The 27,906-nt window shown below is 43.7% G+C and overlaps 1 protein-coding gene across 6 annotated transcripts in view; it reads left to right on the forward strand.

The window, feature by feature from the left end:
* The window catches only part of atp1a2a (ATPase Na+/K+ transporting subunit alpha 2a), a 112,132-nt gene that overhangs the window by 15,354 nt on the left and 68,872 nt on the right, over positions 1–27,906 (forward strand). For 5 of the 6 annotated variants that reach the window (XM_053673767.1, XM_017461878.3, XM_017461875.3 and 2 more), the window contains 3 exons: positions 4,251–4,364; positions 16,239–16,373; positions 16,713–16,830. In XM_053673767.1, the coding sequence (XP_053529742.1) occupies positions 4,251–4,364; positions 16,239–16,373; positions 16,713–16,830 (367 nt within the window). The remainder of the gene's footprint in view (positions 1–4,250; positions 4,365–16,238; positions 16,374–16,712; positions 16,831–27,906) is intronic. The other variant, XM_017461877.3, reaches the window with a different exon arrangement.

Consider the following 27,906-nt stretch of genomic DNA (forward strand, 5'->3'; position numbering starts at 1 on the left):
TGCATCTTGGGAGTTTGAGTTCTGATCTGATCCTCTGGGTTATTGGCACAGAAAGTACAGAGGAATCGCCCTAGTTCCTGATTGATTCATTCAACTTGTCCATTGGCTTGTGGGTGATATCCGGAGGTGAGATTCACTGTTACTCCCATCTTGGTCATGAAGCTGGACCACACTCTGGAAGTAAACTGCGGGCCCCTGTCACTGACAATCTCCTCAGGAATGCCGAAATATCTGAACACATGCTGGAATAGAAGTTTGGCTGTCACGAATGCGGTGGGGAGAGCAGGTAATGGAATAAAACGTACGGACTTGAAAAACCAGTCCACTGTGACTAGAACTGTGGTGTTTCCTTGGGATCTTGGCAAATCCGTTATGAAGTCTACGGATATGTGTGACCATGGGTGTTCGGGTATGGGTAAGGGCTTGAGCCTCCCAGCTGGGAGGGTCCGAGGTACCTTATTCTGTGCGCAGGATTAACAAGACGTCACCACCTTGTGTATATCTCCCTCCATATTGGACCACCAGTACTTCTCTTTTAGGAGATGGTGTGTGCGCTGTGCCCCTGGATGCCCTGTACCGAGTACCGTGTGTGCCCAGATGATGAGTTCTTGGCAGTACTCTTCGGGTACAAATAGTTTGTTCGGGGGACACTTTACGGGTACTTGTGACTGGGGAATCTGCTCTAGCTCCTGGTCCAGATCCCACACTAGTGCATTGATAATACATGAAGGATGGATGATGTACTCTTCATGTTCGTTGACACGTTCTGTGTGGTCAAAACGAGACAGGGCATCAGCTTTTATGTTCTTGGATCCGGGTCTGTAGGATAACGTGAAGTGAAACCTGGTGAAGAACAGGGCCCATTGGGCCTGGCGGGGTGTGAGTCGCTTTGCAGTGCGAAGGTACTCCAGGTTCTTATGGTCTGTGAGGATGACAAAGGGATGTGTAGCCCACTCTAACCAGTGTCTCCATTCCTCCAGCGCTAACTTAATTGCCAAGAGTACACGATTTCCCACATCGTAGTTTCTCTCAGCAGGGGAAAGCTTGAAGAACGCCACCGGATGGAGCTTTGGCTTCTCTCTGAATCGCTGGGATAAAATGGCTCCTGCCCCGGTCTCTGACGCATCCACGTCCACTATAAACGGTCTGGATGGGTCCGGATGTTTGATGATGGGTGCAGTAGTGAAGGCTTTCTTGAGCTTGTCGAAGGCAGTTTGGGCGGTTGAATTCCATGACAGACGTTTGGGTTTCCCCTTTAGCAGGGACATGAGGGGGTTGGCGATGGCACTGAAATTTCTGATAAACCTTCTGTAGAAGTTCGCAAACCCCAGAAACCTCTGTAGTTCCTTGAACGTCGTGGGTGTGGGCCAGTTTACTACTGCCTGGACCTTATCTTGGTCCATGGAGATCCCCTCGGGGCTGATGATGTGTCCCAGAAACGCAATGGTGGTTCTATGAAATTCGCATTTCTCAGCTTTAACATATAACTGTTGACAGAGCAATCGTTGTAGAACTTGGCGGACGTGGTGAACATGTTCCTCCCGGGAGTCAGAATATATCAGAATGTCATCTATGTAGACGATCACATGGCGTCCCAGCATGTCACGTAACACGTCGTTAATTAGACATTGGAAGACCGAGGGAGTGTTAGAAAGCCCATACGGCATGACCTGATACTCATAGTGACCTGAAGTTGTGCTGAACCCAGTCTTCCATTCATCTCCTTCTCGAATCCGGACCAAGTTGTATGCACTGCGTAAGTCCAGTTTCGTGAAGATGGTGGCAGTGCGTAATTGTTCCAGAGCGGCTGGTACTAGAAGTAGTGGTTAACGGTACTTGACACAACACCGGTTTAGTCCTCGGTAGTCGATGCATGGTCGTAAACCTCCTCCCTTCTTCTCTACGAAGAAAAACCCTGCGGATGCTGGAGAAGTAGATGGTCGTATATAACCTTGGTGCAACGCTTCCTGAATGTACTCTTCCATGGCTTTTTGCTCAGTTACCGTTAACGGATAGACTCTCACTCGTGGTGGTGTAGTGCCTGGGAGCAAATCGATTGCACAGTCGTAATCTTGATGAGGAGGTAGTCCACTAGCCTTCTTCTTACTGAATACTTCAATGAGGTCGTGGTAAACACTGGGGATCAGAACGTTGTCCGCCTTGTCAGGGCTCTCAACGGATGTGGATGCTAAGGAGATCACAGGGACTTGGAGACAGTGATTGATGCAGTGAGCTGACCAGCGAGTGATCTCCCTTTGATTCCATGAAATTTGTGGGTTGTGATGTTCGAGCCAAGGAAGACCGAGAACCACTGGATGCCGGGTCGTCACAATGACATGGAACGTAATTTTCTCCTGATGAAGAGCGCTGGTGCGGAGGTTAATAGGTTCAGTGCAGTGGGTGATTAAACCATCTCCAATGGGGGCTCCATCAATGGCTTGGACACGGCGGGGGGTGCTGAGAGGACGAACGGGGATGTTATATGGTCTCTTGGTCAATGAAGTTCCCCGCCTCTCCAGAGTCAATCAGCGCCTCTAAAATACAGGAAACACTTGAGTATTCTAATATAACGGGTAATACGAACACAGACTGAACTGAGTACTGGGCAATGGGTTCTAAACTCACCCCTGGCTGAGGTTGTTTGGCAGTTTTGGTTTCCCCTCGGGTAGAGCACTGCTTGAGAGGGCATTGTTGCATGAAGTGGCCCTTCTTGCCGCAGTAGAAACAACAATGTTCACGGCGCCGTCGTTCTCTCTCCTGCATGCTCACCCGAGTCTGTCCCAGCTGCATGGGTTCACTAGGGCTCTCAGATGCTGGTGCTTCCGCCTCACTGCGTATGGAGCGGCGGCTCCGTAGTAGATAATCCAGGCGTATAGCTACGTTGATGAGTGAGTCAAAAGTCAGCTGATCATCGCGGCACGCCAGCTCCGTTACGATGTCGGCATTTAATCCCCGGCGAAACATAGTCTTTAGAGCGGGTTGATTCCATCTGCTCCTGGCGGCCACAGTACGAAATTCAAGAGCGTAATCCACCACACAACGTGATCCCTGCGTCAAGGATAATAATTCCTCCCCAGTCTCCCGGTTGTCTGGAGAATGATCGAATACAGTGCGGAAGCATGATGTCATCTGATCATACATGCTGATGATGTTCCCCTCCTGTTCCCATTCCGCGGTGGCCCAGAGGAGAGCTCTCCCGGGTAAAAGTTCCATGAAGTGGATTATTTTCTGATTCTCCGTCATGTCTGGGTACGTGGAAAAAAACAGGGAACACTGGAGTAAAAAACCTCGGCAGCGTGCCGGATCTCCGTCATACTTCTCCGGCGCTGGAGTGGGAGGTAAGCGTGTGGTCGGTGCCATAGAAAGCTGCGCGGCTTGGTTTAGCCGAGCTACCTGCTTAGTCAGGTTTGCGAGACGGTGATCATGGTCACTAATCATCCGGCCATGTCCCTCGATGGCTTGCGGCCAACGGGGATCTCCCGCTGCTTCCACTGGAAGGCGAAGTATTCTGTCACGAACCTCGAATCGGCACGGAAGCAGGAGTGGGCGGCAGGTGTAGAGTGTCGTATCGGGTAGTACAAGAAACGTAGTCGTAGGACAGGCAAAGGTCAAGTGATCGGGCGAACAACACAAACGGGGTCAAGCAGAGAGCGTAGCCGAAACCGGAAACAAGGGTCGAGGATCACGAGAAGACAAACAAACTAGAATGGCTTGGTAACGCAGAGAAACATGTTGACTGAGCGTATACGTCGCATAGATTCTGGCGAATGACTTCCCTAAGTACTAGCGGTGAGAGTGTGTGTGTGTGATTGGTGCCATGTGTGTCTGATCAGAACTCCGGGGATGGTGAGCGCATGCGTACATGAGAAGTAAGTGTTGCATCTTGGGAGTTTGAGTTCTGATCTGACTGAGCTGTGACAGTCTGGCTGCAACATCCACCAAGTGTGGTTTCATTAACCGTATAAGGTTCTGCTTGTGATATTTTCAGCAATTTTTGAGTGTGTTTAAACTTAAAATAGTAACAACATGAATGGATAGCAGAAAGGGAGGGACTTGTTATTGTTTTTATTGCAATTGTTATAAAGAAAAATTGACACACTGCTACTTTAAAGAAGTGTTCAGTGGTAATGTTTCTGCAATTTTGAACAAGCCAGTGATATGTTTATCTGGACACCATCAAAATAAAAACACAACATGATTACATTGATATACCAATGAATCACTCTTTTCTCCCTCCCTTTATGTGATAGTTATATTTGGGAGTAGTCCTGGCTGCTGTTGTCATAGTCACTGGTTGCTTCTCCTATTATCAAGAGGCCAAGAGTTCACGCATCATGGACTCCTTCAAGAACATGGTGCCACAGGTCAGTTTGCTGGGCTTAGAGGCTTCTCATTCAAATATTTCTGCATCCAGGTTCATTCCACATTGAATTTAACCATGTACTGACAAAATGCACACAATTTAATCAATTTACAAGAGTTTTATCTCTGTTTTTTTATGTATTTTGTCATGTCCAACAGAATAACAATCATATCCCAGACCAAATACTTTAAAATGATATTCCTAGAGCCTTACCCTTCTACTTTAACACAGCAAACGTGTTTTTCCTCACAGCATTGAACAGCATGGGTTCGCTGTTAGTGCCTGGCTAGTGTGATAAAGCCAGATAAACTACATAGACAGTTACAGAGCATATACACCCTGAAGACTCCCGGCACAGGTTGGGATCAAGGATGTCTTGTGCGGGTATCCAGCAATATTCCTCAGGGTCGTACCCCTCCCATTTGATGAGGTATTCTAGTTTGCCATTTCTGCACTGGGAGCTGAGTATAACCTTTACTAGGTATACAGGCTGACCTTCAATGTCAACTGGAGGTGGAGGAGTGACGGGTGGAATGTCAGTGGCTAGCGGTCCAGGTATGATGGATTTCATGTGGGACACATGGAAGGAGGGGGCGATGCAACAATGGCATGGCAGGTCCAGTTTGTAGGTCACTTCATTGATTTGTCTTAGAATCATAAAAAAGCAAATGTACTTGTGGCTTAGTTTCTTACATACTTGTATTTATCAGAGGTCTTACATGGTGAGCCAGACTCCTGATTGATAGTTTGGGTTATCTCCTCAATGTTGGTCAGCACTCCCCTTGTTGGACCTGGTCACTTATTCAAACTGTTGGTGGATGCTTTCCCATACCTGTTCACTTCTCCAGAACCAGTTATCCACTGCTATCCACTTATTCATGTCCCAAGGGAGCAGAGGATGCTGGTAACCAAACATGCACTGAAAGGGGGTTAAGTGGGTGGCTGAGTGCCGCAGTGAGTTTTGGACATAATCGGCCCATGGCAAAAACAGGGAACTAGCAAAGTGAAAAACCAAGATAGCAAACATGGAATAATGTTTATTCCAAACATGGAAAACATACAATGATGTTTATTCCGAACATGGAATAAATAAGGCTTGGTAATCGTCAGGAGCAGAATGCACAAACTGAGCATTTACTTCTCAACGTCAATGTGAATTAAAGTCTTCTTTTAAAGTGTGACTGTATGTGTGTTTGGAAGCAGATGTTTTTTGCTCAATAGCCAGTGGTGCTGGATTCTGGGTAGCTTAGTCAGAGGCAGCCATATCTGTAGGCTGTAGTGTAATTGAGTTGATGTGACACCACATTTTCATGACCCCAAATTCTCATGACTCAATATACAGTATTTCACAAAAGTGAGTACACCCCTCACATTTTTGTAAATATTTGATTAGATCTTTTCATGTGACAACACTGAAGAAATGACACTATGCTACAATGTACAGCTTGTATAACAGTGTAAATTTGCTCCCCCTCAAAATAACTCAACACACAGCCATTAATGTCTGAACCGCTGGCAACAAAAGTGAGTATACCCCTAAGTGAAAACGTCCAAATTGGGCCCAAAGAGTCAATATTTTGTGTGGCCACCATTATTTTCCAGCACTGCCTTACCCCTCTTGGGCATTGAGTTCACCAGAGCTTCACAGGTTGCCACTGGAGTCCTCTTCCACTCCTCCATGACGACATCACTGAGCTGGTGGATGTTAGAGACCTTGTGCTCCTCCACCTTCTGTTTGAGGATGCCCCATAGATGCTCAGTAGGGTTTAGGTCTGGAGACATGCTTGGCCAGACCATCACCTTCACCCTCAGCTTCTTTAGCAAGGCAGTGGCCATCTTGGAGATGTGTTTGGGGTCGTTATCATGCTAGAATACTGCATACTGTTCATACTCCGCTTCAGTATGTCATAGTACATGTTGGCATTCATGGCTCCCTCAATGAACTGTAGCTCCCCAGTGCCAGCAGCACTCATGCAGCCCCAGACCATGGCACTCCCACCACCATGCTTGATTGTAGGCAAGACACACTTGTCTTTGTACTCCTCACCTGGTTGCTGCCACACACGCTTGACACCATCCGAACCAAATAAGTTTATCTTGGTCTCATCAGACCACAGGACATGGTTCCAGTAATCCATGTCCTTAGTCTGCTTGTCTCCAGCAAACTGTTTGTGGGCTTTCTTGTGCATCATCTTTAGAAAAGGCTTCCTTCTGGGACGACAGCCATGCAGACCAATTTGATGCAGTGTGCGACGTATGGTCTGAGCACTGACAGGCTGACCCCCCCACTCCTTCAACCTCTGCAGCAATGCTGGCAGCCCTCATACGTCTATTTCCCAAAGACAACCTCTGGATATGACACTAAGCATGTGCACTCAACTTCTTTGGTCGACCATGGCGAGGCCTGTTCTGAGTGGAACCTGTCCTGTTAAACCACTGTATGGTCTTGGCCACTGTGCTGCAGCTCAGTGTCAGGGTCTTGGCAATCTTTTTATAGCCTAGGCCATCTTTTTGGAGAGCAACAATTCTTTTTTCAGATCCTCAGAGAGTTCTTTGCCATGAGGTGCCATGTTGAACTTCCAGTGACCAGTATGAGGGAGTGTGAGAGCAATGACACCAAATTTAACACACCTGCTCCTCATTCACACCTGAGACCTTGTAACACTAGTAAGTCACATGACACCGGGGAGGAAAAATGGCTAATTGGGCCCAATTTGGACATTTTCACTTATGGGTGTACTCATTTTTGTTGCCAGCGGTTTAGACATTAATGGCTGTGTGTGGAGTTATTTTGAGGGGACAGCAAATTTACACTGTTACACAAGTCGTACACTCACTACTTTACATTGTAACAAAGTGCCATTTGTTCAGTGTTGTCACATGAATAGATATAATCAAACATTTACAAAAATGTGAGGGGTGTACTCGGTTTTGTGAGATTATATATATATATATATATATATATATATATATATATATATATATATATATATATATATATATAATCTCACAAAACCGAGTATATATATATATATATATATATATATATATAAATATATATATATATATATATATATATATATATATATATTTATTACTAGGTGTATATATAGATATATGTACTATATATAATACAAAAATTACTAGTGTAATTGTATAATTGCAAGTTGGACTGGATAAGGACATCTGCCAAAAGCCATAACTGTGTAAAAGGTGATTTTGATTAACATGACAACATGTTGAACACAACATTGCTGAGGTCTGGTGTAAAATTAGAGAAGCTCCAAATGAATTCAGGCTAATCAAGTGTTTAATAATAATCTAACAGTTTAATTTACTGTTTTAAAATTGTTCATAACCCATGTTCATGTGCATCAATCTACATTAGAAATAATGTTTGTTAAAAAAAATTCCAGCAAACCCATCCACACCTCAGGTGACCCCACTGTTGAGAACATTAAAAGGTGTGTTAAAATTGTAAATTGCTGCATGTCCATGTTATATAAAGAGCATTCTATTAAGCCTCTTTAAATTGCCAGCACTTGTTGAAAAAGATGGCTACTTTGTCACATTATATCACTGATAACTGTGAACAGGAAGCATAAAGATCAACACATTGTCTTTAAAATGGACAGTAGGAAAAGTGACACCACTGGAATAATTTTTGGTGTTGGCTTGTCCATAGTGGCAGGCAGGGCAGAGCCAATGAACAAATGTTATGAGTGATCAACAATTTTAAATATGTTGCTATTTAACAGATATAAACCGATCTTCAGTTGATTTGCTTGCCTGTGCAAGCCCTGAAACTAATCCAAAAAAATATCAGGCATTGGAGATGGGGGACAGTTTTTTTCTTTTTCTCTGTCTTTGACTGGGAAACGAGGTTACCATGGTGCACGTGCATTTCTGGTGTATAGACATTATCCACTCTGTAATATCTCTTTGCTTCTGCCAGTCTTTGCAATATAATCTTACAACCCCAATTCTGAAAAAGTTGGGACAGTATGGAAAATGCAATAAAAAACAAAAACAAAAAGAGTCATTTGAAAATTGGATTCAGTGTTGATGTATGGCTTCTGCTTTGCATATTAAAGCCTTATCTTGCATCTGTGGATGCAGCGGTGAATGGTGTTGATTGGCAAAGGTTTACCAAAGTATTGCCACGCCCATGTCAGGATATCCATTACAGACTCATGACAGTATTTAAGACAATGACCTCTGAAGGAATTTTAGATCACGCACATTCAGAAATGGTTTTTGGCCTTGCTCTTAACACACCAAGAATGGACCGGATTCCTTGAAACTTTTAATTAATTAATTATATTGTGCTCTGTAAAAGGTGAAATGCCCAAAATCCTACCAATTTGTCTTTGGGGAATATTGTTCTCAAAGTGTTAGATTATTTGCTGATGCATCTGTCGGCAGATTGGTGAGCCTCGACCCATCCTTGCTCTTGATGGACTAGGTCTTTTTTTGGAGGCTCCTTATATACTATGATTAGACGATTGCCTCACCTGATTAGTCCTAAATTGCCCTTGTCCCAACTTTTTTGGAACGTGTTGCAACCATCAATATCAAAATATACATTTATCTTTAAAAAAAAAACGATGCAGTTGATTAGGTAAAATTACAAATACTTGTTGTACGTTTCTTTGTTTAAATACAAGTCAAAGAACATTTATAAATCACTACTCTTTGTTTTTATTAGCATTTACCATACTGTCCCAACCTTTTTGGAATTGGGGTTGTACAATAAAAATGGTTCTGTACATCAAAGACACACTGTCTGGACTTTGCTTTTGTTTTTTGTAAAAATGTATTATATTTTATTCTGAGAATTTGCAATAAAACAAGATATTGGTGGCATAGACCATTTGAAACTTTTAAATCACATTTTAAAAATCGTGATCCTGACAACCCTGTAATTAATTATCTGTCCATTGCTCCTACCCTGAACCTTCATTCTTTCCCCAATGGGCCTTTACTATCTCTTGTTGCAATTGCAATTTTTGAACACTAGGCATAATAATGGCTCTGGAGTTGAATGGGCTTGCTGCCCCACAGTTGCACAATATCCGAATACTGGATTTTTGAATTCCATGAGCTGTAAGCCATAATCAAGATTAAAACAAACAAAAAAAAAAAGGTCTGAAATATTTCACTTTATATGTAATGAATGTAGAATATATGAAAGTTCCACTTTTTAAATTAAATTACGTGTATATATTGTAGGGGAATTAGCCCGGGGGAGGGCGGAGCACAGACCCACAAGAGACAGGTTGCAGTCAAAATGGGTGCTTTATTTGTCCGTGTGTGAATTGTCTGTCGTGAGGAGGTGAGGGCGTGTGAGTGCGAGGGGTTTCGTGGGGGTGTGGCTGGCGTTGTGACCTTCTCAAGGGCGTGTCGGGGTTCCTGTGCCGTCATCCACCATTGAACGCGATCTCACCACCCAGCGGTCTCGTCCGAGCTCGCACCTTCGGGGAGAGAAGGAGAGAAGGAGAGAGAGAGAGAGAGACTTGACTTTTACAATCTTTTATTTTTAACAAAAGGTCACATTATACACATTAAAGTCAAATGTGACTCAATATAAAAAATAAATAAATATTTAGAGAGCATTAAAAAAACAAATACAGGTAATAAATTAGGTAAATAAAATAAATCAGCACAACAAAAGGCTAGTCGTTAAGAACATTATCAGCCTAATGCTGGTGTAAAACAAAGTTCTCCCTCCACTACAGAACACAGAGCCTCCTCGCAACACCACACTGCCTTGAACATCTCCAAGTCTCCCATACTATTGTAAAAGTTAAAATCGATCAGAATCCGTGATTTGATCAATCTAGAGAGAATTTTTCTGGCATCGCAGTCTGTGTTCTGTGCCACTTTGGTTTTCCTGCTTAGGTATATCGACATTTTTGCTTGACCAAAGATAAAATTGATCAGCTGACACTTAAACCTGTTCTTTGTGACGTATTTAAAACCAAAGATAAAAATCTGAAAAGTAAAATCCACATAAAATGACCTCAGGTTGTTTTTTAAAAACACAAACAATGGCTGCAACCTGGAGCAATGTATAAACGCATGAAAAACAGTCTCTCTCTGTGAACAGAATGGACATTCCTGTGTGACCTCAGGGTTTAAAATGGAGATAAAAGAATTCACAGAAACAATTCCATACAAAATCCTCCATTGGAGGTCAGCAAATTTTTTAGTTAAGGGTGGTTTATAAAGTGCCCTCCACTCCGGTTTAACATCATCATTAAAACCCAGTACAGCTCGCCATGGGGTGTCCACTCTCCCATTCAGCTTTTTCTTATTTAAAACTTTCACGCAGGCTTTGTACAGGAGCTTGCCGGTCACTGTCTCAATGTTCATGTCACTGTTGAACTCCAGGAGGGGGCCACCACACCCATCTAGATCTGGAGCGATGCCCAGCTGGGGAAAAGGTTCCTCTTCTGTAGGTCCAGTCTTGCTTGTTTCATTGTTCATCAGCTGAGCACGCTCCTCTGACGTTAGGGTGGACCTCCAGCAATGTAGGAGCTTGTTCACAATACGTAGCGACTGTAGTCCCAGGCTCGCTGCTAAGTCCTCAGCCCGTGACAGGTCCGTTCCTGTGATGTTCACCAGCTGCCGGAGTGTCACAATCCCCGATGAGACCAGAACTCTGGATAATGATGGGGTGGTCACACCTGAGATATCTAATCTCCCACCATTCACCAGGGGTTCCTCAAGCAGCCAGTATGGTGTTCTGCACCCCTTGATTTGTTTTTAAAAAAAAATCCATATTTTAAAAAGCCCACGATAAAAAACTGGTAATCCAGCAAGGTCTAGCGTTTTTGTGTCCATTAAAAACAAAGTTCTGTCTAATCCCAGTCCTCCTACTGTGTGTAACAACCTATAAACTGCTACTCTCCATACCAATCTCCCAGCTTGTGCCACAGGGTTGATGCTGCCAGGCTGTTGATGACCAGCGTGCGTCCCCTGTAAGACATTTTTGGGACCAACCACTTCCACCTGTTCAACCTGCCCTTTACCTTCTCAAAGACACCTTCCCAATTTTTATTTAAAAACTCAGTGCTGCCTAGATAAACACCCAAGTACTTAAAACCACCCTTTTTCCACGCCAAACCAGCTGGTAATGTGGGCTGCCCACCACCCCACTCTCCAACTAAAATGGCTTCACTTTTGGCCCAGTTGACCTTGGCAGAAGATAAAATCTCAAATTCTTTTAAAACATCAATTAAAATATTCACATCAGTTTGTGTTCCCAGCATTACAACTAAGTCATCTGCATATCCTGAGAGACACAGAGAAGCGCTGGATTAAGATATCTTAAAACCAGAAAGTTGATTTCTCAGTTTACATAAAAGAGGTTCAAACGCTAGGGTATACAGCATGCCTGACAGAGAACAGCCTTGTCTAATACCTCTGTAGACTCTAAAAGGGGCACACAAACCACCATTAACCTTCAGTACATTCTCAATTTCACTGTACAAAGTCTTGATCATGGCTATGAAACCTGGGTTGAAACCAAAGTTTTCCAGCACCTTCCACAAGTAATCATGTTCAACCCGGTCAAAAGCCTTTTCCTGGTCTAGAAAAATAAGGCCAGTCTTTAATCCCAATAGCCTGGAGACGCCCAAAATGTCACGAATTAAATGTATATTATCAAGTATAGACCTGCCGGGTACACAGTACGTCTGGTCAAGGTGAGTGATTTGCTCCATTACCTTAGTCAGTCTTGAAGCTAGCGCTTTTGAGAGCAGTTTGTAGTCAGTGCACAACAGTGAGACCGGGCGCCAGTTCTTCAAATGTGTCAGGTCTCCCTTTTTGGGCAGGAGGGTCAGGACGGCTCTCCTGCAGCTCAATGGGAGTTCACCTCCCTTCACACTGCCTAGCAACACTTCTAGCACATCCTGCCCTATAACTGTCCAGAAGGCTTTGTAGAATTCTACAGGGACACCGTCTATGCCTGGCGCCCTTCCATTCTCCATCCCTTGGAGAGCTTCATAGAACTCTGCTAGAGTTAGCTCTATGTCCAGATCGCTGGCCACATGCTTTGGGAGTTTTGGCAGGTCTTTAAGGAAGCTCTCTTCTACTGTCTGTGCCCCTGACTGCTCACTGCTGTACAGCTTCGAGTAGAAGCTAACTGTCTGCTTGCGAATTTCAGTGGGATCGGACAGAAGATCTCCTGATTCTGTTCGCACAGCATGTATGAATCTTTTCTGTCCATTCTTCTGCTCTAGACCAAAAAAGAACTTAGATGGAGCATCCATCTCATTCATGCTTTTAAAGCGTGAGCAGACCAGCGCCCCCTGTGCTGTGATGCCCAACAGGTCATTCATTATAGCTTTTTTACTTCTGAGGGCTTCAATCTGCCCTCGATCTCCTGTGGTCTCCAAACACTGGAGTTCCACTATTCCAGTCTCCAAAGCTTTCAGAGATCTGACAATGTCTCTCATGACATTAAGAGTGTACTGTTGACAAAATGCCTTAATTTGAGCTTTGGCCACATCCCACCACTGTTGTATAGAACTAAAAGCCATCTTTTCATATTTAAAAACATTCCAGAAATAAATAAAAGATTCTCTAAAATTAGTATCCTCTAAAAGTGCAGTATTAAAATGCCAGTATGCACTTTTTGGTTTTACATTTTCTTTACTGACAATACACTGCACCATACTGTGATCAGAGACGCCTACTGGAACAATAAAACATTTAGTAAAAAGTGTCAGCTGATGTTTAAAACCATAAAAGCGATCTAGTCTTGCCAGGGAGAGTGTGTTGTCTATGGAGTGGGCCCACGTGTACTGCTTCTGGTTTCTATTTAAATTTCTCCAAATATCAATCAGTTCGTGAGCCTCCATCATCTCCCACAGGCGCTTACGGGAGGCTACATGAGGTTCTGTGTGCTTCCTGTCCAAGTTATCTGTTGTGCAGTTAAAATCCCCACCCAGAATTAAAATATCGGCAGTGTTGCAGTCAGCAATGACATTGTCTAGTTTATCTAAGAAAACCATTCTCTCCACTGCACTGGTGGGAGCATACACACAAATAAAAACAAAGCTCTCATTCTCATAGATAGCTCTTACTTTTAAAAGCCTCCCATTTAAAACCTCAACTACTGTATAAGAACTGGGAGTAAAATTGCGAGCAAACAGTAGGGCAACCCCACCACTAACTGATGTATTGTGACTTTAAATTGCCAGCCCACCACACTCCTTCATCCAGCTAGTAGCATTATTGACATTACTATGTGTTTCTTGCAATATCACTACATCAATACGCTTCTGCGTTAGTAACTCATAGTTTTACACGTTTTTCATGTTCTCTTGCCCCGGTAATGTTTACACTTGCAATACGAATCCCACTCATAAGAACAAGGTGTAGATAAAACAAGCAGATGATAAAACCCATTTTAATATGAAACACACCAAACACCATACTGGTCTTCATCAGAAGTTTCTTTGCTGACTTTAGTAATTAATTTCTTCAGACGATAGATCTCAGTGTCAATAAAAGCTCCTTCCATTCTAAAATGTTTGACATCATGGATAAACTGCTTCAGATTTGGGAAATGCTCTTCTACTACAACATTCTTTTGCCATTTGGTATTCCGTAAGAACTCCTTAATGCTCTCAGCACGGTATACAACTTCTCGCTTTTCTTCCTGCGAGCCAAAGTTAAAAACAGAATCTGACATGTAATCATCACTGTCTGTTTCTTTTTCGTCTACTTTAGTGTCTCTTTTGGCCTGTTTGCTCCCTTGTCCCTTACCTCGTTTCTTCCGCTTGTTCGGTACTTTAAACATGGGTTCGTCCTCCATCTCCACGTCTCCCCCATCCCCCGGCGTAGTGACTGGTGCTTCTGAGCGACTGCTCTGCACCCCTGTACCTGCCTCTGCCAGCGCAGGTATCTCCAGCTCTGCACCAGAATCCACTGCGTCTTTGTCGGTCAGACAAGGATTCTCTAGTTCAGGAAAGCAGGACTTCTCTGGAGCCACTTCAGTTAAGCAGGGCTTCTCTGGGGTTGGTATATCCTTCATGGGTTCCTGGGCTACAGGCTGAGATTGGGGTTCGCTCTCACTAGGCTCTGGTGCAGTAGCAACTCCGGGGCCTTCAGCAGCGGGCTGAGCTGCAGCCGCAGGGGGAACGGCTCCAGAAGGCCCTGATGCTTCCTGCCCCGGTCGCTCAGAAACACCAGGGTCACTCTGTCTCTCAGGACAGGCCTGGACAAGATGTCCTATTTTGCCAGATTTAAAACATTTTATGTCTGTGTCTGTAGATACAAAAATGCTCTAGCCATAGCCTTCTACACTGAATTTAAACACTAGGTTCAATTCCTCTACACCATCTTTCGGAATCATAAAAACCATTCTTCTAAAAGACACCAAGTGCTTAACTAGTGGGGACGTTCTTTATGGGGGAGACCAACCGCCCGTATCTAGACAGTTCTTTGGATATTATCTCATCAGAGATGAAGGGAGGGACATTAGACAGTATAACCTTTTTGGATAGGAAACTTAGGGAAGAGACCATCGTTAGCTCATTATTGAGCACAATTCCTTTCTGTACTAGCTTGTTTGCTCTATCAACGTCATTCACAAAGACTACAATTGCATTGTTCATGCGGGAGGCAGAGACATGCTCTCATGCCCCACCACTTCTCCAACCGCTAACACACACTCCTCCACACTCGCCCTGCACGCCACCCTCACACCGTGCCGGCGAGTCAAACTCTCACACAGCCGCGTGTTTGGAGCCGCCATGCTCCTCCACCGCGACACACACACTCTTACTCGCTTTCACACTCGCTCGCACACACACACACACACACACACACACACACACACACACACAAATAATTGATCCGAGATGTTTACACGGAAAAAAACTGCATCAAATGCCGAAAAAAGCTGGCGAAACGCCAACCGCTCTCACACGCTCAACACGCCACACTCGCTCCACTACCGCGCATGCGCACAGAGAGAGAGAGAGAGAGAGAGAGAGAGAGAGAGAGAGAGAGAGAGAGAGGAATTAGAGATTTGAGAGAGGATACCGTCGTGCTCAATGTTGGCGTGCCTATATGCCGCTGAAGAGCACGCACGGAGTCTGTCTCTTCGCAGTTCTCCTCGCGCGGCCGGAAGCGCGTCCTTTTATCCTCCTCCGCCGTCGCCTGAGTGGTGGAATTTCCCCGACGGTCTCCCCAATCGCCGGCCGGCGTAGCGTCAACGGTCCCGCCCCACCGTGATGGTCCTTCCGGCTGACGGTGTGTCTGGCACGAGGCTGTCCGCTTCGTGCCGGTGCGGCAGTTGGGGAAGGAGCGACTTTCTTATTATGTGCGCCGGCTGTCGGTCCGTCGCGACAATATATATATATATATATATATATATATATATATATATATATATATATATATATATATATATATATATATAATGCAAATTATATTTGGGTAATGCAAATGCAATAGATTATTAATATATTCATTGATAGATTCATTAATAGATATTAATATTAGTATTTGAGGTGACATGTCCTTTATCTGTGTGTTCATAACCAATACTGGTGAGTTAACCAGGGTTTAGTGATTTAGGTAGACAAATAAATAATAATACTTTATTTGGTATACTTACCATCACTGAAATGGTAACATGTTTGAAAGGTGTGGTCATTACTGACTTTATGAGGTTAAAAAAATGAAAAGTAAAAATAAACACCGTGGTAATGTTTGATTAAATGTGCTATCCATCAATAACACATTTGATTTATCATCTCCTTCTCTTATATTCTCTCTCTCTCTCTCTCTCTCTCTCTCTCTCTCTCTCTCTCTCTCTCTCTCACCCTCCCTCCCTCCCTCTCTCACTGATTTATAGCAAGCTTTAGTGATCCGTGAGGGTGAGAAGAAACAGATTATTGCAGAGGAGGTGGTTCTGGGAGATCTGGTGGAAATAAAGGGGGGTGATCGCATTCCGGCTGACCTACGGTTTATCTCTTCCAGTGGCTGCAAGGTATGAGAGAATGAGAGAGGCTGAGTAGATTCAAAGAGAGAGAAAGAAAAAAAATGTCTTTACTGCCATCAAACTACAAACTACAAAATGTATTTGTGTCTTGTAATTGCTTAGTATTACAGAAGTGTTATGAGAATAAAATAACTTTATTAGCGAAAGTTTAAAACAGAGATATAAAAAAAACTCACCAACACCTACCATTAGCCACCTAACATCACTTCTCTAGGTGAACAACTTCTGTTCTGGAAACAGACTCCACACTGAGAATAAAACATTATTATTATTATTATTATTATTATTATTATTATTAATTTATGCTTGATGCTTCTTCTCATTCAGGTAGACAATTCCTCTCTGACAGGAGAGTCTGAGCCTCAAACCCGTTCACCAGACTGCACTCATGAAAACCCTCTCGAGTCCAGAAACATTGGCTTCTTCTCCACTAACTGTGTGGAGGGTGAGAGATTCATTCAGCTGTTTGTACATGTATCTGTTCATTTGCTAACTAGAAGTAACTTCAACTGGAATAGTCACTGTAACACTCGCTATTGGTGCGGCAGAAATGACGAAGGTGGAGACAGGCTTGGAATAACGCAAAAGGCACTATATGGTGGCTGTGGCCCAGGTGGTAGAGAGGGTTGTCCACTAATCATAGGGTTGGCGGATGAATTCCCAGCAAACATGACTCCACATACCGAAGTGTCCTTGGGCAAGACACTGAACCTCAAGTTGCTTCCAATGGCAAGTTAGTGCCTTGCATAGCAGCTCTGCTACCATTGGTGCGTGAATGTGTGTGTGAATGGGTGAATGAGACACAGGGTAAAGCGCTTTGGATAAAAGCGCTATATAAGTGCAGACCACTCTCTCATCTGGCACTCGTCTTTTATGTTGATTTTAAAAACCTTATGCTCACATATAAGGCACTGCATGGTCTGGCTCCTCAGTATCTGTCTGCGCTTTTAACTTTATATACACTCAAGCGTCATTTGCGCTCCTCTCAAGCTGGTTTAGTGGCTGTCCCACAGACACGGCTGCGATCTGTTGGGGACAGGGCTTGCATACAACTTTATTTCAAGGTTCCACAATTTTGCCTTCTACTGACCAAAATCCGAAGAATTTCCAAACGGGGCTTTTTGATTGCTTTTTAAATCACTCTCTCTGTGGCTCTCTGCGGCTGATTTAGGCTGTGAACTCTCTGGCATCATTACCACACAGTTGTTGTCGTATTATTCACTCATTTTAGTTTGACCTACATGAAAGTAATGTTGTGTGACTCCTGTCCGTCATGCAGTGCATTCAGTGCAGTAGTCTAGGCCCAACTCGCAAGAAAGACAGCTGCGGTAGTGTTGCTTTTTTCACCCCCTGCTTTTTCTCCCCAATTTTCAGTTGTGAAAATTTAATATTAATTTTCAGAATTGAATGCCTGTTTATTTTTTACAAAGCTCAGGTCATCTACACAGTTCACTCCAATCACCTCCAGTCTACCCATGAGTGAGTCCATCAGATCATTACTGAGTGATGGCACAGCTTTCCAAACTAATTCCAACAAGCTCAGGCACCCAGCTGTTTTTTTTCCCCCTCAGCAAACGTAGGACAGTTGTTTCCCTTTTGATAACGATGCTTGCTATTTGCCCTAACTGTAGCTGTCTTTTGGTATATCTCAGTAAGATAAGCATACCATTTGAATATGAAGTGGCTCTAACTTGGATTTAAAAAAAAAAAAAAAAAAAAAAAATTGACCTGATACATCTTTTGAAATAGCTATGCTTACTTTCAAAGCACATGGTCCAAGTATGTATGAGCAGACCAAACTGTAAACTTAAGTCAGCATAGTGAAGCAGATAGTGGTGTTTTGGTCTAAGATTTACATGTGGGAATAACACTTGCCTCATTTCCACATACTCCTTGTACCTTATCACATATCAGTACCTTCATGTAAGCAATCTGAGAATCAGAAAGTCTAGGTGCACAGACAAATTCAGCTAACTCCCTCAGAAGAAGTACCAGCTGCCATATAGCACTGTCAGTTTCTTCAATTCTGTCATGTGCTACAATAGCCTCAATAACAAGAACTCCCTTGTTGGGAATAGCATTTGGCTTGTGGCTGCTTTCACCAGGAAATGATTTGAGTCGGTCATTTAGTGACTTGTAACTGAACCACTTTTTCATTTTAATTAGGATCTGTAAACACATTGCTATGTCACAATCAAACAGGTTATGTGCTAGACAGGGTGGCAGTCCAGGCTGACACAAGTGGAAATTAAACAGTTTGTTGAAAACACTGTTGCCTTTAATGCCCTGATGCATGGCCACTTCAGGGTGATGCTCCAAATACTACACAGACTCATTATAACCAGCAGGATCTCTATGAGTAACAAATGTGAGACAGTTGGACAAAAATAAATTTTTTGTGACTAGATAGTATCTGCAGAAATGCTCACCACAGCTGAAATTTTCTGTAAAGTCGCCAGTCATGTGGGAGCCCAGGTTATCTCCCATTGTGCATGCGACAATACCTGTATATATCTTACCCTCAAAAGAAATGCCCTTTACCTCCAGCTCATACAAGTCTGACACAAGCTTACTGAAACCTTTATCCACTCCAAAATATTTACACTCTTTCTCTAGACAGAGCAGTACCAACTGTATTTGATCAACATTTGATTGGTTGTGTGAATAGAAATTTCCCAGAGTGAAGTAGACAGTTAAAACTTTGTGTTTTTCTTGGCAGATCCAAGAGGATTAGCCACCTCAAAAGCATCTTGAAAAAGTATCACCTTTAAAGAATCTGGGTCTAACACAAATATAGCATTAAATCTAATGACATGCCCATCAGTGAAATCACAGAATGTACCATCATCAACAAGGAGACGTTTAAAACTCTGTTGAGCTGCACTACCCACTTTTAGCATTGCTCTGTGGCTTTCCGTTACTGGAATGTAATGATAGGGCCTCTTCTGCCCTCTATCATTGTACCCACATGTGATTTCAACAGGCTGAACATAGTTAAAGTGCGTCTTGTAATATTGCAGCCTTTGATGGTGCGTAGTTAAAGGCCCATTTGCATGTAAGGCCTTGTGCATAGGGCTCTGCACTTTTCCCAAGATATCTTAATGTCTCTGTTGGAACACCATACTGTTTAAGTTCTTGAAATAGCACATTCATTGTATACTCCTGTTGAATACCCTGAAGAGTTTTAATTTCATTTGATGTCTCTGTAATTGTGGAGGCTGGGACTAAATACTTTCCCTGCAATCCCAAGTAAAACAGAGCTAGATTCTCTGTGTAGGTATTTTGCACTTTATCACTCCCACCATCTTTACTTTGGTCTGCAACAATCACATCAATTTCTTCAGGTACATTCTCTGCAACATGTGCTCCCTCACCTCAGACTGTTCTGCAACTTTGCATAGATGAACAGGTGCTATCTAGGTGACATTCCACCCTCTATGCTATCTAGAAATATGAGATGAAAAGGATGTCTTTAGGTAAAAAGTCTTAGCACACCATCAAAAGATCAAGTTACAATAAGACCACTTGTATATGGCCATTCAAGTGAGACACAAGCCCTTTAACATCTGCATATTCTCTGCTGCAAAAATTCAATGAACACTTTAACTGTACAGACACACACTGGTTCAAAGTTTGTCTGGTCCTTGTACCTGGGTGTGTTTGTGACATATGAACAGCAAAGCAGTTGAATGAGGAAAACCTTCTTCCAAAATCTTTATGGCCACATAAGAAAAAACACATTGTTTACATGTCTGTGTGACCAAGCAAAGTTGACTCAGATGCTTCTGGACAAAGATCAGGTTGTGAGGGGATGAAGGAGGGATGATTGCTATGCCTTGACAAACTCTCATATGCAACTCAAATTGAATTTATGGCTTCGACACAAGTGTAACATAGTGAGAAACAGATGCTGAAAATTAATAATTTTATTCAGAAAGAAAATGTAAACTGGAGTGTGAATAGATTAGCATGGCTCAGGATCCATCTCCCTCTCAAATCAGAGCCGGGTAGGCTAGCATCTGAGCTAGGTCAGCAACAGCCTCAACCACAGCCTCACCTGACTGAGCCGTTTCAGGTCAAGATCACCACATGAACACTAAGATGTAATATGACAGCACCACCACTGTTGAAGGCGTTAAACTGACCTACACATTGCATTGCATTTCATATAGTTTATCACAGCTACTCAACAACGTCTCCACAGCAATATGACACATGCTTGAAACGATCCACTCAGCATTACATAAACCCCCATTGCCAACAATCAAAAGTTAATCAAAGTGAGGACACATACTGTATGCAGTCATAGTATCTCCGCAAATATCAACTAAATCTTCCAACATGTGACGATATGCATGCGATGAGAAATGTGCCAGGTCTGAAATTAATTTGCAAAACAAGTCAGATAGCAACTAATTTAATGTTACTTAAACAGTTTATGTAACATTTGCAGTCATTCAATACAGTACCAAACTTTGTGTTGGCTATGTTAATATAGTAGAAGAACTTGCCACGGCAGCCCAACTTTGCAACCCTGCTGTGAAAACAGACTGCAGAAGTGTGAGAAAGGTTTCTCCCACTCCAAAATCTGAATAAAACTTAAAAATAAGACCAAGTGTGACCAGCATGTGTGATGGCGTCTGCCTCTTGCACCTTTCGTGGTTAGCGGGGGTTCTTGATATCACAATACAATGTGTAATTCAAAATACAGGTAAAACACCTGTGAAAAATCAATACATAAAATTCCTTCATATTAATATAGTACACTGACCCCTATTTTTACAGACCTTTCTTAGAGTGTAGGTATGATGTTCTTTTTGTGGAATTTGGTGTTCCTTTTCAAAGGGAACGCTGTGGGAGCGCCCTTGCAAGTGACCGGTATCTGAAGCTTGTGTAAAATCATGCCTAATTTATAGGCCTGCCATGATCAGGTGACGTGGTAATTAAGCACGTCGTGTGATATATAAACGACACCTGTGAACAAAAACAAAAAGACAGTCTTCAGCAAGACTGCATGTCAGTCGTTTGTGTAACAAAAACAAAAAGACACTTCATTTCCTCTCTATCTTTTCTCAAAATCTCTGGACTTTTCTATCCCTTTAAAAAAAGAGAAGAAGAAAAAAGAATGAGCAAAAGAGAAAAGTATAAGTGAGAGCATTCAAGTGTGTTTCATCAAGGGGAGGACTGCACACTTTCTGTGTGAAGTGTTTATGGGTGGAATACGCCACCGCAGCCATCAAGAGGTCTGACTGTGTGCATTGTAACGCCTTATATTAGGCAGCTCCGCTCGCGACTCACTCTCTTCTCGGAAGCCGAAGCGAGTTGGGTTTCAGATCCTCACGGATCTGGGCAGCCGCTGTCTCAGGTCCGGGGGATCTCATATGGATCTGGAAGAGGAGCGCTGCTCTATCTTTTGCCCTGTATTCTGGGTCCGGCTCTCCGCTGGATTTTGGAAAGCCAAATAAATAAATAACACACACAAAAATTAAGAATAATAATTCCTTTATGACATTGAGGAGCCAGAAGGGTGTGCTAAAAACTGAGAGCAGCAAATAAAGAGCTGTTTGAAGTGATTACTAAGGCTCCCCTTTTTTTTCCAGAAGTGCATGACAAAATATCAGGCTTCTGTGGGAAAACCATGCATAAGCTGTCGTTATAACCACGTGACGTCAGATTATTCGGCCATCATGGGGAATAAACGGCATGGCTATTTAGCTATGCTGAAGGTGGAGGAGATGCTTGCGAGCTACCTCTCTCCAACGACGGTGATAATTTAGGGGAGCCGACTTTGCCATCCATATAAGGCCACTGTGGCATTGGTGGGAAAGGCCTATGCAGTAGTGGGTCTTGCTTGTGGGTCACTGCAGACAATGGAAGTGTTGCAGGCCTAACAAGCAGACCTGCTGAGGGAGCTCGACATATGGCGGCATTCAGCCAGTTCCTTCCCTGTTGTGTCGAGTTCACCTGGGCATCCATGAGTGGAGCTCGGGCCAGCACTAGTGCAAAGGAGACACAGAAGGTGAGTACGGCAGCCGCCAGCCCCCACAGACAGCCAGGGGTACCGGGTGGCCACAGTCGGGGCCTGCTACTAGGCCCGATCTGACAATGGTCATAAAGGGCAAGCAGACAAAGAGGAGCGGTCCTGAGGGGGCATGGAGGGACGTATCAGGGGACATGAGGTTGTTAGGGCAGTTAGCCCCCAGTGTTACTGTAGGGCCTCCCATAGCCAAGGCTGTCCCGTTTTCAGTGTTCTTTGGTCAGCGAGCTGTCACAGGGCAACGAAAGTCTGATGCTTTCCCTCCAGTTGAATCTGGAAAAGTTAACGTCATTACAAGACCATCTGGCAGCGTGTAAACTACCGCCAAATGTGTCTCCATGGGTTCTGTCTACCGTAGAAAGGGGCTACCGGGTCCAGTTCAGATCTCGACCCCCCCAGTTCAGAGGTATGCTCACCACAGTAGTCAGCACAGACCAGAGCCCAACGTTAATGCAGGAAGTAAGATCCCTCTTGGACAAAGGGGCCATAGAACATGTACCCCGTTCCCTGAGGGAGGGAGGTTTTTACAGCCGTTATTTCCTGGTCTGAGAAAAATAGAGGCGTATGAGGCCAATTTTAGATCTGTGTCATCTGAACTGTACTCTTCGGACATACAGGTTCAAGATGCTGAAGCCCAAACTTATCGTTCCACAGATTCAGTTTGAGGACTGGTTTGTGACGATCGAGAATATTTCCACATAGAAATATTGCTAGCTTTATCCCCTCACACCTTCACAAAGTGCATGGATGTCACTCTGGCTCCATTGTGACTCCAGGGCATCCGTGTACTAAACTACCTGGATGACTGGTTAATTCTAGCACGATCCAGGGAACTGGTGGTTCAACATCGAGATGTTTTTTCTCACCCACATGAATAGCTTTGGGCTCAGGTTGAACCTCAGAAAAGTATGCTTTCCCCAGTGCAGTGGACAACTTTTCTAGGGGTTATAAGGATTTTACTACGATGAGGGCATTTCTATCCCCAACATGCATAAGGTCAATCCTATCAACACTGAGCAAGATAAAGCTGGATCTTGGGAGACCTTTTGGAGCTTATGGGCCTATTGCACAGGAGACTGCTCAGTGGTGGCTGAGAAGTTGGGACGAAACCTATGAGAGTAATCAGTGTCACGCAGCAAAGCCTACATGCTCTGAGAATTTGAGTGTCCCCGGTTTCTAGCCTTGGCTCACACTCACGGTCTCTGGAGCGGCCCTCATCTGGAGCAGCATATAAATTGCCTAGAAATTTCTAGCACTGAAATTCCTCCTTCCTCAATTGAGAGGTCACCATGTGTTTACAGTCAGCACAGCGGTGGTCTCATATATTGATCACCATGGAGGATTATGTCTGCGCCCCCTGTTCAGGCAGGCACGACTAATTCTTTTCTGGGTAGAAGGAAAGTTTGTCAGTGAGTGCAATGTACATTCTGGGAATATGGGGGCAGACATCCTGTTGAGGCAGGGGCTGAGGCCCAGGAATTGGTGGCTTCATCCACAAGTGGTGGAGTCCATATGGCGAGGTTTGGCCAAGCAGGACTGCTTGTGTTCACCTCCGAGGAAACAACACACGGCCCGCTGGGCTGGAGAGCCATGGTGCACATGTTGCCAAGGTCACGTCTGTACGCTTTTCCCCCGATCACTCTGCTCCCACAAGTTCCAGTGAGAGTTCGACAGTCTATGTCTGCTGCTAGTAGCACCTTATTGTCCAGCTCGAATATGGTTCTCAGAGATAATATCCCTGCTAGAAGGCACTCCTTGTGAGATTCCGCAGGGATCCACTGTAGACCCAGTGAACTGTGCAATAGCTACAGTCCTGGAGTTCTTACAAAAACATTTCTCAGTGGGGTGGGCTCCTTCTACAATCACCGTTTATGTGGCTGCTATTTCGACCAGCCAGGCCCATGTCGATGGAGCCTCTGTGGGGCAACATCCTCTAACTTCGAGGTTCATGCATGGTGTCAGGTGGCTGAGGCCCATCTGCAGGCCGCGCATACGTTCCTGGGACCTTTCTGTGGTCCTGGAAGGTCTGTCAGGGAAACAATTTGAGCCCTTAGAGTCAGCCTCTGAGAAGCTTCTGACTCAAAAGGTAGCTCTTCTGCTGGCCCTGACATCTCTCAAATGAGTAGGAGATCTACAAGCTCTCTCTATTGCCCCTTCCTGCCTTGACTTTGCCCCTGGTTTAGCCAAGGCCTTCCTGTATGCTATGCCGGATTATATTCCTAAGGTGCCTTCATCGGCTGCCCACCCTGTGGTGTTGCAGGCTTTCTGCCCTCCTCCATTCCCCACACCGGAATAAGAGAGGGCTCTCTGTACTTACGTCCACTGCTCCAGCCAATGGCATAAGTCGGAGCAGCTGTTGGTCTGCTTTGGCAGCGACAGTAGAGGTGATACTGTGTCAAAGCAGCGCATCTCTAATTGGATAGTGGAAGCAATCTCTATTGCTTATGAGGCGGTCTCGCTACGCCTCTGGGCATAAGGGCTCATTCCACTAGGGTGGTCGCCTCCGCGAAGGCTTTGTCCAAAGGGGTATCCTTACAGGATTTGTGTGCTGCTGCAGGGTGGTCTATGCCACACACATTTATTCATTATTAAAACCTGGATATTCATTCCACCCTGGGCTCAAGTGTCTTGCAGTGATCCTTGGGCTTGGGTCTTTTTGAACAGGCCGTACCCTCGGTATGAAGGAGTGGGTATTCTCATTCCCATAGTGTTATCCTAAACGCAACGTCGACGTTCCCTTTGAAAGGGAATGTCTGGGTTACGCATGTAACCCTATTCCCTGAGAAGGGAACGAGACGTTGCGTACCTTTGTCATACCAGGGCAGCCCTGTGAATTGCATCTTTGCTTTAGATAATAGAGGCTGATGGCACGGTTCATGTGTGCCATATTTATATCACACGACATGCTTAATTGCCACGTCACCTGATCATGGCTGGCCTATAAATAGGCATGATTTTACACAAGCTTCAAATGCCAGTCATGCATGAGAGGCGCTCCCATAGTGTTATGCTAAACACAACATCTCGTTCCCTTCTCAGAGAACAGGGTTACATGTGTAATCCAGACGTTTTTCTGCCAGAGGACCTGGAAATTTTTTTAGGATACATGGCATCATGGATTCTATCAAATATCAACAGATATTAAATGAAAACCTGACTACCTCTGCCAGGAAGCTTAAAATGGGTCATGGCTGGATCTTCCAGGACTACAATGATCCAAAACCTACTTCAAAATCAAAACTGTCCAACAGTGGTGGGACTATGGCAAGGTGCAGATCAGACAGTTTTGTCAACAATACACTGTCAATGTCACTAAAGTGTTAACACGGTCTATGAAAAATCTAGAATCCGAGATTACCCACTTGCAAAAATTAGCGAGTATACAGGAGGTGAGGCATATTTAGAAACACTCTTTGCAAAATAAATAAATAAATAAATTAATTAATTAATCGTTGGATTTACTGGAAGTCAAAGCACAGTGGGCTCTGGCCCACAGTGGGCAAGTCAGTTGGACGCACCAACCAAATGTTTCTTCAGCCTAGAGAATGTTCAGAGGCTGGAGTACTATTGTCTGACCAAACAGATATCAGAAGGATGTGGAGTTCTATAAAGAGCTATATAGGAGTGAGCTCTTTTGTAGGCATTGGAATTGACAATGGTTTTTTATGAAAATCTTTCCCAGCTGACAGAGGAAGCAAAATGCTGGCTTCAAAGGTGCGGTGAGTATGGCAGAACTGTATAAGGCTCTCCAAAGCATGGAGCCCAGAAAGGCACCTGGAATCGATGTGATTCCAGTTGACTTTTATAAGTCCCTATGGGAAGTGGTGGGAGAGGATGTGCTTTCAGTGCTTAATGAAAGCCTAGCTGGAGGCATACTGCCGGTGAGCTGTCAAAGACCTGTACTCACCCTTCTTCCAAATAAAGGTGACCTAACAGACATAACAAATTGGTACCCTGTCTCACTTCTTTGCAGCTATTATAAGCTACTCTCCAAGGTCTTAGCAAATAGAATGCATGAAGTGTTGGTCCAGGTCATTCATCCAGACCAGACCTATTGTGTACCTGGCAGGACAATCTTTGATAACATCTTGTTAGTCCGAGATGCAATAGATACCACCAAAATGTTTAACATAGATTTAGGCTTGATTTCCTTAGATCTAGAGAAAGCATTTGACCAAGTTGAGCATGATTATTTATGGAAAGTTTTAGAAGTTCTTGGTTTTTGCAAAGATTTCATTGATCTGGTCATGGTTCTCTATAATGATGCTGAGAGTGTTCAAAAGATAAATGATGAATTATGCTCTCATTTTAAACTTTTTAGGGGCGTACGACAAGGTTGGTCATTGTCTGGAATGTTGTATTCCATAGCCATATAACATCTGTTACAACAGATCAGAACAAAAATATGTGGGGTTACGCATACAAAGTTGTATAAATAACATTCAGGTATCAGCATATCCTGATGATGTCATTGTTATCATAAAGAGACAAAGCAATGTCTTTGCTACTAAGTTTGTTAGGATTACATGAGAAACCAAAATTTCCAGACGGTCTACTTTTGGGGAGATTGGGATTCAAGTGCCTAGGTGTATTTTTGGGGGATAAGGCGAACATAATGAGAAATTGGGAAGGAGGACTTGAAAAGGTGAAGGGCCGTTTAGCAAAATTGAATTGGTTGATACCAAATTTATCACATAGGGGACAAGTTTTAATAGTTAATAATTTAGTGGTGTCATCCCTGTGGCACAAACTGGCCTGCTTGGACCCCCTTCAAGTTTCTTAAAAGAAATACTTTAATTGAGGATGGGTTCCCTTCTGAGTCGGGTTCCTCTCAAGGTTTCTTCCTCTTAAAACATCTTAGGGAGTTTTTCCTTGCCACCGTCGCCACTCAGTGGCTTGCTCAGTTGGGATAAATTCGCACCTTTAATATCTGTATACCATGTTGATATTTCTGTAAAGCTGCTTTGAGACAATGTCTATTGTAAAAAGCGCTATACAAATAAAATTGAATTGAATTGAAAATACAGACTGTCCTTGTAAACATTTTTTTTGGACAAATTACATTGGGTATCATAGTGTGTATTGTACTTGACAAGAGAAGAAGGTGGACAAATGGTCATTCAATTGCAAAGCAGGACGCCAACTTTTCGCTTGCAGTTTTTACAAAGAATACTTTATGAACCACTTTTGTTTTTTTATACTTTACGACCACTGCCTTGCTAAAGAAGCTGAGGGTGAAGGTGATGGACTGGCCAAGCATGTCTCCAGACCTAAACCCTATTGATCATCTGTGGGGCATCCTCAAATAGAACGTGGAGGAGCACAAGATTTCTAACATCCACCAGATCCGTGATGTCGTCATGGAGGAGTGGAAGAGGACTCCAATGGCAATCTGTGAAGCTCTGCTGAACTCCATGCCAAGAGGGTTAAGGCAGTGCTGGAAAATAATGGTGGCCACACAAATTATTGACACTTTGGGCCCAA

This window comes from Ictalurus punctatus, chromosome 20 (genome assembly GCF_001660625.3).
Source record: "Ictalurus punctatus breed USDA103 chromosome 20, Coco_2.0, whole genome shotgun sequence".
NCBI lineage: Eukaryota > Metazoa > Chordata > Actinopteri > Siluriformes > Ictaluridae > Ictalurus > Ictalurus punctatus.